At 51.3% G+C, this 10,000-nt stretch overlaps 1 protein-coding gene across 3 annotated transcripts in view; it reads right to left on the reverse strand.

Annotated features, from left to right (window-relative positions):
• Positions 1-3,661: 3,661 nt before the first annotated feature.
• LOC133132696 (disks large homolog 4-like) overlaps positions 3,662-10,000 on the reverse strand; it is a 12,230-nt gene continuing 5,891 nt past the window's right edge. For 2 of the 3 annotated variants that reach the window (XM_061248335.1, XM_061248334.1), the window contains 8 exons: positions 9,656-9,698; positions 8,944-8,974; positions 8,015-8,062; positions 7,789-7,890; positions 6,959-7,131; positions 5,970-6,082; positions 5,417-5,508; positions 3,662-4,800 (listed from right to left, as the gene is read on the reverse strand). In XM_061248335.1, the coding sequence (XP_061104319.1) occupies positions 4,694-4,800; positions 5,417-5,508; positions 5,970-6,082; positions 6,959-7,131; positions 7,789-7,890; positions 8,015-8,062; positions 8,944-8,974; positions 9,656-9,698 (709 nt within the window). In that variant the 3' untranslated portion in view covers positions 3,662-4,693. The remainder of the gene's footprint in view (positions 4,801-5,416; positions 5,509-5,969; positions 6,083-6,958; positions 7,132-7,788; positions 7,891-8,014; positions 8,063-8,943; positions 8,975-9,655; positions 9,699-10,000) is intronic. The other variant, XM_061248337.1, reaches the window with a different exon arrangement.

Below are 10,000 nucleotides of genomic sequence, written 5' to 3' on the forward strand. Positions count from 1 at the left end.
CGTGCGTGTGCATGTGTGTGTGCATGCGTGTGTGTGTGCGTGTGTGTAAAGTAAGCTTCATCCCCCTCAACCTGCATGAACTTTGACTCTGATAGATGCCCCAGTCACATGACAAGGGACTGTCTGTCTCCTTAACCATCCTTAGCACAACGATGAGACAGCCCCCATTCTCAGAAGTACAGGTACAAAAAGTGCCTAAAAAGGTACAAATGCTTGTCGGGGGGGGGGGGGGGGGGGGGGGTACCTGATAGGTACATAAAATTGTCCTCCTAGCCAACAAAATACAATTAACTTGCACCTTTTGCTTGGAAAACATAGTAATTTCTACCCAAAGAGAACATTACTGTACTTTTGGGGGACATTTGGAAATTTGATCTTTGAAGAACATAAATGTACCTCCAGAGCCACTTCATATCTGAGAGTGCATCTCTGACAACCCCAAACCCCAAAATTTGTGTAAATAAGCTGTGAAAAATAATAATCATAAGGCTCATGAATTAATTAATTAATTTCACATACACACCTCCCATTCCACGACTCACTGGGAAATCAATATCAAACGATACAGACCGTATATACATATAATACACAGCATATATTCTCAGTCACTGGGTTCCTCTCCTTCTCCAGAATATATGTACATATGTACATATACATACAAACATACATACATAATGTACATAAAATGTACATAATATCTCTCTCTCTTGCAATAATGGTGCAAACTTTTGAAGTTCACGGTCTCTTCTTGCCACACACACACACACACACACACACACACACACACACACACACTGTACCTTCAGGGCCCCTCCTGTGACTCAATGCTGCCCCCTAGCTGCAGGTGAAGGGTCTGCAGCATGAGGCCAGAGAGTCACTGGCTTTGTAAACACTTGCAAGTAAATTAGTGAATAAAAACACCATCAGGATCTGCTGGTCAAAGCCATTATAGCCATGACATCACAGACCATATTTAATTCCCTACACACACACACACACACACACACAAAGACACACACCAAGTGAGCGATTGTTCTGTTTGTCATGGAGACCTGTCCCACTTGTTTTTAGCAGCTGGGTTTAGTTTGTGTGTAGGTTGCAGTAACACCATCCCTTTAAGCCATTATAAATGTCCCTCAGGTTCTGGTTTGAAGGGGTCAAAGATCAGTTAAATCAGATAATGAACCCCTGTTTTTTGTTTGGCTTCTTTTAAAGCCTGTGGCTGTTTGGAGGCAAATATATGTGAGCTTGCTTACACAGACATCTCTACTACCTCAAAAAGTAATTTGGATTTAAAATATGAATAATTCTCCTGCCAAAAGCCAAGTTTGGCCGGCTCACATGGAGCAGCATAATTGGCTCTCTGCTCCAGAGGGAGGGACTTGGCAGGGTTCGTAGATCGCCGCACAATAAAGCACCTCGGACACCTCGAGCTCCTCGGAATCACGGTCAGAACTTGTGACCCGAGACGGCTTGAGGAGGGCGTGAGGGGCGGGGTGTGGGCGGTGGATCTAATACTGCCTCTAATTGGATTAGACGGGGTACAATTGGCTACCAAATTGGGAGAAAAAGGGAAAAAAATCGGATAAAAATATTTCTAAAAAAAAAAGAAAAATATGAATAATTCACCTGTTCAAAACGGATTTTCTCCCTGTAACCACTCAGGACCAGTCACGACTGACAACAAATCGTCCTTCTGTTTCAGACGCCTCCGCGCATTTTGCGGTAGCCGTCGGTAACAGAGGATTTGAACCAAATTAAAATTAACGATTGATTGATAAGAACGCCGTCGCGCTTTCCCCACACCGTGTGACGTCATTCCAACGCGGCTTCCCTCCCTATTGCTGCTTGGCTTCAAGATGGCCGCCGGACACTAAGCGCAAGACCTGACGGATTTCCCTCTGAACATGTTTAAAGGAGAGAGAAAAAAAACCAAAAAAAACGCTTTGCTACAACATAGAAACATGACACTCCCCCCAAAAAAATTATAATATTGCAGTGTGATTTGATTGCTATTAAACATTTTTGAAGAGCCAAGCCCCAAAACTCACACTCGAAAATTCACCAACAATCAGCCAATAAAAATAAAAAAAACTCAGTGTAAATAAAAATAACACTGCAAACAAATAAACTCATTCTAAAGGGAAAATATGAGGCTGTCAAACAAAATGTACACGCCTGTTAGAATTAGTCAGTTTGTTAAAAATATACTGTAGATGATGTACATCTGTCCTTAATGTGTAATATACTGATAAGTGGGAGATAAAAAGGGAGATTATCGCTCACGGCCATTTTGGCTCTGCTGACCGAGCTTCAACGGGACTTTTCAAGCACAGGTCAAGCCATCAAATGGCAGCAAATACAAGAAGTGGCTTCAAGTGAAACCAATTAATACTGACACCTGGGCTGTCTTGGAAGCTGCATTCTAGCACAGTACTACATCTCAGGCAGCTTTTCACTGAAATTTACTACGAGCAGTATGCCAAGTATGCAGTTTCAAACACAGCCATGATGTCATTGGATTGTCAGAACCCGAGGAGCATGGGTAATGTGGTTTTACCCCAATACTGTACTCAACCTGGGTACTGTGTAGAGGGTGTCTCCTGAAGGAGGACAGTGGTTGGGCAGAGGAACGGCTCAATAATGACAAGGGCAGAAATGCACAGATCAAACTGACACAGAGAGAGGTAGGTAAATCAAACGGAGTGGTTTCCTTTTGATTTACAGCTGAGGGAGAGAAAAAGAGCCCTTCTGATTATATCTTTGACTCTCCGGTCCCTCTCTCTCTCCTGCAACGCGATGATAGAATGGCTTCATCCCTCTCTTCTGCTCCTTTATCCCATCCTTTCTTCATCCATCTCCTTTTCTCTTCCTCTATCGGAGCGCCTCTCCCTGCCTGTCTGCCTGTCTGTTTGTCTGCCTGTCTGTCTGTGTGTCTGCCTGTCTGTCTGTCTGTCTGTTTGTCTGTCTGTCTGCCTGTCTGTGTGTCTGTCTGTCTGTCTGTGTGTGGGTCTGTCTGTGTGTCTGTCTGTCAGCCTGTCTGTTTGTCAGTCTGTCTGTCTGACTGTGTGTGTGTGTGTCTGTCTGTTTGTCTGTCTGTCTGCGTCTGTCTGTTTGTCTGTCTGCGTCTGTCTGTCTGTCTGTCTGTTTGTCTGTCTGTCTGTGTCCGTCTGTCTGTCTGTCTGTCTGTTTGTCTGTCTGTCTGTGTCCGTCTGTCTGTCTGTCCGTGTTTCTGTCTGCCTGCCTGTCTGTCTGCCTGCCTGTCTGTTTGCCTGTCTGTCTGTCTGTCTGTCTGCCTGCCTGTCTGTGTGTCTGTCTGTCTGCCTGTCTGTCTGTGTGTCTGTCTGTCTGTCTGTCTGTTTGTCTGTCTGTCTGCCTGTCTGTCTGTCTGTGTGTCTGTCTGTGTGTGTGTGTGTCTGTCTGTGTGTCTGTCTGTCTGTTTGTCTGTCTGCCTGTGTATGTGTCTGTCTGTCTGTTTGTCTGTCTGTCTGTGTGTCTGTCTGCGTGTGTGTCTGTCTGTCTGTTTGTCTGTCTGCCTGTGTGTCTGTTTGTCTGTCTGTCTGCGTCTGTCTGTCTATCTGTTTGTCTGTCTGTCTGCCTGTGTGTGTGTGTGTGTGTGTGTCTGTCTGTGTGTCTGTCTGTCTGCCTGCCTGTCTGTCTGTCTGTTTGTCTGTCTGTCTGCCTGTCTGTCTGTCTGTGTGTCTGTTTGCCTGTCTGTCTGTCTGTCTGTCTGCCTGCCTGTCTGTGTGTCTGTCTGTCTGCCTGTCTGTGTGTCTGTCTGTCTGTCTGTTTGTCTGTCTGTCTGCCTGTCTGTCTGTCTGTGTGTCTGTCTGTGTGTGTGTGTCTGTCTGTGTGTCTGTCTGTCTGTTTGTCTGTCTGCCTGTGTATGTGTCTGTCTGTCTGTGTGTCTGTCTGCGTGTGTGTCTGTCTGTCTGTTTGTCTGTCTGCCTGTGTGTCTGTTTGTCTGTCTGTCTGCGTCTGTCTGTCTATCTGTTTGTCTGTCTGTCTGCCTGTGTGTGTGTGTGTGTGTCTGTCTGTGTGTCTGTCTGTCTGCCTGCCTGTCTGTCTGTCTGTTTGAGAAAGCATGCACATAATCCAGCAGGGAAGGGCTTTCTCACTTCAAAAACAGAAAAAAAAAAAAACATTTTCCAGGCGCGGTGTGAAACCCGTTGGGTTGTTGGTGACTGAAATCATGTCAGTGGCTTTATATAAACATCAGAGTTCAACTGATATAGGTATTCAGATTATTATTATTGTTATCAATATATATTTTCACAGTTCAATAACAATTTGTTTTTTCTATCATACAGTCAGTCCTTGCAGTTTGGCAGTCTTTATTGTATCTCACAGCAACACTCTCTCTCTCTCTCCTCCTTCTCTGTCCCTTCAGAGAGAGAGAGTGAGATAGAGAGAGAAAGGGTGAGAGGGAGAGAGAGGATGATATGGGGGGCATTTGTTTTCCTGTGCTTATAACCAAGCCCCACTCTCTCTCCCTCTCCCTTCCTTCTTCTCTCCCTCTACCCTCCGTCTCTCTCTCTCAGATCGCAGCGGAGAGGCATTTGTGTGCAGAAAGGAGGGAAAGAAAGAGGGAGAAAGGAGGGAGAGATGGAGGGATATAGGAGGAGAGTAGCACAGGAGGCGTCTCTCCCTCCCTCCCTCCCTCCGGGTCTCTCACGGAGCAGGCGTGGTGGTCTCACAGTCGCCCCCTGGTGGGGATCCAGATGTAAGGCCCAGAGTGGTCCTCGACGGCAGCCTTCACCTTGTGGTACACCTCCTCAAAGCTCTCCCCTTCCACGATGGCTGCAGGGCGGAGAGAAGGGGGGCCACATCACATTACGCGTATTTAGCCGATGCTTTTATTCAAGTGACTTACAGTTGATGAGACTAAGCAGGGGACAATCCCCCCCTGGAGCAATGTGGGGTTAAGGGTCTTGCTCAAGGGCTGCCTCAGTCATGTACCTTAGCCACTAGGCTACAGGCTGCCCCAGTCATGTACCTTAGCCACTAGGCTACAGGCTGCCCCAGTCATGTACCTTAGCCACTAGGCTACAGGCTGCCCCAGTCATGTACCTTAGCCACTACGCTACAGGCTGCCCCAGTCATGTACCTTAGCCACTAGGCTACAGGCTGCCCCAGTCATGTACCTTAGCCACTAGGCTACAGGCTGCCCCAGTCATGTGCCTTAGCCACTAGGCTACAGGCTGCCCCATAGTCTACGTGTGTCCTCCCAACTATATGGATATAGCGATTTCAGTTACGGGAATATGTTCTGAGGGCTGGAGTACATGTGATTGGTTCTCTCAGGCAGCCAATTAAAAACGGGAGGAGGCGGGTCATTAGCCGTTGGCCGTGAGAGCCTGGTCTCCCATGACGACAGGTGAGGGGTGCGGGGCGCCACCAGGGGGCGCTGTCACACCTGAGAAGCACTCCATGAAGTCCTGCTCCAGCTTGCTGGCACGGTCCAGGGCCTTCCGCGCCTGCTCGTCCGTCAAGCGAGGGTTCATCTCTCTGCCATGGAAGCAAACACAGGCCCGAGGGGGTCATCCCCGCGGCGACACAAACAGCCGGACCGAGGGGGTCATCCCCGCGGCGACACAAACAGCCGGACCGAGAGGGTCATCCCCGCGGCGACACAAACAGCCGGACCGAGGGGGTCATCCCCGCGGCGACACAAACAGCCGGACCGAGGGGGTCATCCCCGCGGCGACACAAACAGCCGGACCGAGGGGGTCATCCCCGCGGCGACACAAACAGCCGGACCGAGGGGGTCATCCCCGCGGCGACACAAACAGCCGGACCGAGGGGGTCATCCCCGCGGCGACACAAACAGCCGGACCGAGGGGGTCATCCCCGCGGCGACACAAACAGCCGGACCGAGGGGGTCATCCCCGCGGCGACACAAACAGCCGGCCGGAGACACAGAAACAGAATCAGGCAGTGTGGGAGTCTGCGGTGACGGCGGGGCTCACAGGACGTTCTGGAGGGAGCGCGGCCGGATGAAGATGGCGATGGGGTGCAGCTGTGCGGCCTGCAGCCTCCGCACGGCGTTCGCCGAGACGTCCAGGATGCAGTGCTTCCCCTGCTGCTCCCGGGGAGACGAGACAGTCACCACTCAGAAACAGCTCACACGTGACCGTATGTTCAGTCAGACAACTCACCATGAATTCAGCGACACTCGTTAATGAGGCTTTTAATGTGACTGCAAACTTAGCCTCGAGGCATCGAGGCTCTGCCTCCCATTACTCCCTGTTGTAAAGCGGAAATAACAGGAAGTGGCGACCAGCTGTGGGGATCTTGGTGGTGGTGGGAGCATTTTGAAGGTGTGAATTAGGAATAGCAGGACTACTGTTGTACCCCTCACCTGCCCCCCGGCCCCTCCCCTCACCTGCCCCCCGGCCCCTCCCCTCACCTGCCCCCCGGCCCCTCCCCTCACCTGCCCCCCGGCCCCTCCCCTCACCTGCCCCCCTTAGCCCCTCACCTCACCTGCCCCCCATAGCCCCTCCCCTCACCTGCCCCCCGGCCCCTCCCCTCACCTGCCCCCCATAGCCCCTCCCCTCACCTGCCCCCCATAGCCCCTCCCCTCACCTGCCCCCCATAGCCCCTCCCCTCACCTGCCCCCCATAGCCCCTCCCCTCACCTGCCCCCCGGCCCCTCCCCTCACCTGCCCCCCGGCCCCTCCCCTCACCTGCCCCCCGGCCCCTCCCCTCACCTGCCCCCCATAGCCCCTCCCCTCACCTGCCCCCCGGCCCCTCCCCTCACCTGCCCCCCGGCCCCTCCCCTCACCTGCCCCCCTTAGCCCCTCACCTGCCCCCCATATCCCCTCCCCTCACCTGCCCCCCATAGCCACTCCCCTCACCTGCCCCCCTTAGCCCCTCCCCTCACCTGCCCCCCGGCCCCTCCCCTCACCTGCCCCCCATAGCCCCTCCCCTCACCTGCCCCCCATAGCCCCTCCCCTCACCTGCTCAGCCACCTCCCGGACGCTCTGCACACTGGTGCCGTACAGGTGGCTGTTGTACTGCCCCGCCTCGATGAAGCGGTGGCTCTGGATGTCCTTCTCCATCTGTTCCCGTGACGACACGAAGTGATAGTCCCGCCCATCCACCTCGTACTCGCGCTTCGGCCGCGTGGTGTCTGCGTCAACCAATCAGCAGCCAGCATGTCACACTATGCATCAACCAATCAGCAGCCAGCGTGTCACACTATGCATCAACCAATCAGCAGCCAGCATGTCACGCTATGCATCAACCAATCAGCAGCCAGCATGTCACGCTATGCATCAACCAATCAGCAGCCAGCATGTTACACTATGCATCAACCAATCAGCAGCCAGCATGTCACGCTATGCATCAACCAATCAGCAGCCAGCATGTCACACTATGCATCAACCAATCAGCAGCCAGCATGTCACACTATGCTTCTTCTTAACTAATAATAGTAATAATAATAATAATAATAATAATAATAATAATAACAATAATAAAACTTGTTATTTAGTTGACGCCTTTATCCAAAGTGACTTACAGTTGATTAGACCAAGCAGGGGACAATCCCCCCTGGAGCAATGCGGGGTTTAGGGCCTTGCTCAGGGCCCCAACGCTTCACTGATGTTATTGTGGCTGCACCGGGCTAACTGTGTCAATTCATGCAGAATCACAGGTGCATCTCTGTTGCGTGTTATCTTGGTGTCATGACAGAGTTTATCGTTGTTGTGTCAGTATTCGCTGCTGTACGTCAGTGCGTCCTCCTTTTATCTTTGCTGCAGAAGCATCGGGGGGGCGGTGGACTTACGGGGAACGCAGGAGCCAAACTTGTCGGGGAACTCGGAGAGCAGGTCGTCGTTCACCCTGTCCTTCGTCGGGCCCAGAATTATAATCGGCCTTGCGTAATGTACTGGGAGGGGGGGAATTTGAATATGATTTAAATATGAATTTAATTGCACAATTATTCCCTTTCAAGGAATAACATTTTTCTTTCTTCATAAAAACAATATTTGTAAAAAGGAAACAGGATTCACCTTCCACTTGTGCTACTGTCTCATAGCTCTGTATGGAGTCATCTCTCCCTGAAAATAAAGACACAGATTGAACTAGCGCCCTCTCCAGGACTGGAGTTAAACCCGCAGACACTGCGGCCCTCCAGGACTGGAGTTAAGCCTGCAGACACAGCGCCCCCTCCAGGACTGGAGTTAAGCCTGCAGACACAGCGCCCCCTCCAGGACTGGAGTTAAGCCTGCAGACACAGCGCCCCCTCTAGGACTGGAGTTAAACCTGCAGACACAGCGCCCCCTCCAGGACTGGAGTTAAACCTGCAGACACAGCGCCCCCCTCCAGGACTGGAGTTAAACCTGCAGACACAGCGCCCCCCTCCAGGACTGGAGTTAAACCTGCAGACACAGCGCCCCCTCCAGCACTGGAGTTAAACCTGCAGACACAGCGCCCCCTCCAGGACTGGAGTTAAACCTGCAGACACAGCGCCCCCTCCAGGACTGGAGTTAAACCTGCAGACACAGCGCCCCCTCCAGGACTGGAGTTAAGCCTGCAGACACAGCGCCCCCTCCAGGACTGGAGTTAAACCTGCAGACACAGCGCCCCCTCCAGGACTGGAGTTAAGCCTGCAGACACAGCGCCCCCTCCAGGACTGGAGTTAAGCCTGCAGACACAGCGCCCCCTCCAGGACTGGAGTTAAACCTGCAGACACAGCGCCCCCTCCAGGACTGGAGTTAAACCTGCAGACACAGCGCCCCCTCCAGGACTGGAGTTAAACCTGCAGACACAGCGCCCCCTCCAGGACTGGAGTTAAGCCTGCAGACACAGCGCCCCCTCCAGGACTGGAGTTAAGCCTGCAGACACAGCGCCCCCTCCAGGACTGGAGTTAAGCCTGCAGACCCCCTGGATACCACAGTTTTAACATGTCTATGAAAGAAAGAGTTTGTAAGGTCTTTACCTTGGGATCCTAGACTATCCCGGCTACGGTCCTGAGAGAGAGAGAAAGACAGAGTTAGAGAAAGACACAGAGAGAGAAAGACAGAGTTAGAGAAAGACACACAGAGAGAAAGACAGAGTTAGTGAAAGACAGTGAAAGATAAAGTTAGTGACTTAGAGTTTGTGAAATATAGAGTTAGTAAAAGATAATGAGATAGAGTTAGTGAGAGATAATGAGAGATAGTTAGTAAAATATAGTTAGTGAGATAGAGTTAGTGAAAGATGGAGTTAGAAAGAGATAGTTAGTGTGAGAGTGAAAGAGTTTATGAAGGATAGTTCGTGAAATATAGAGTAAGCGAGCGATAGTGAGAGATAGTGAAAGATAGTTAGTGTCAGATAATGAAAGAGTTTATGAAGGATAATAGTGAAAGATAGTTAGTGAGAGACAGTGTTAGCGAGGGAGAGTAAGTGAGGTAAGTGTGAGAGAGGGTGTGTGGAGCCCCACAGAAAGCTGCACACAGGGAGATTCACGCAGCGCTGGGTTTGATTACGCTGCAGAAGGACGGTGATAAATGCAGAGTTGTGTCACAGTGATCCGGGACGCAGCAGGACCCAGAGCCGCTGCATCTTCCCCGACCCAGCTACAGCCATACGTTAAACACACACCTCTAAATTACACTATCGATCCATCTGTCGCTCCCTCCTGTCTCCATCCTCCCACCCTGGGAGCTTACCCTCTCTTTCGTTTTCAAACGGGACCATTCTTTCCTTTCTACCCTGCGGACGGAAGGGGGAGGGAGAGACAGACAGAGAGAGAGAAAGAAAGAGATAAATGTTAGATAGTAAGAGCTAGTTTCCTGGACCTCCCGACAGATCAGAGTATGAAGAAAGGCAAAATGATGGAGCGATGAGGGGAAACAGTTAGAGGAGGAGAGGGAGGAGGGATGGAGAGGGGGATGAGACTCTCTCTCTCTGAGATACACAATGATGGACAGACACACATGTACAATACAGGTGTACAGACAAACAGACAGGTGCACATAGGGGTACAGACAAGCAGACATGTGCACATGTGTACA

This window comes from Conger conger, chromosome 7, assembly GCF_963514075.1.
Source record: "Conger conger chromosome 7, fConCon1.1, whole genome shotgun sequence".
Lineage (NCBI taxonomy): Eukaryota > Metazoa > Chordata > Actinopteri > Anguilliformes > Congridae > Conger > Conger conger.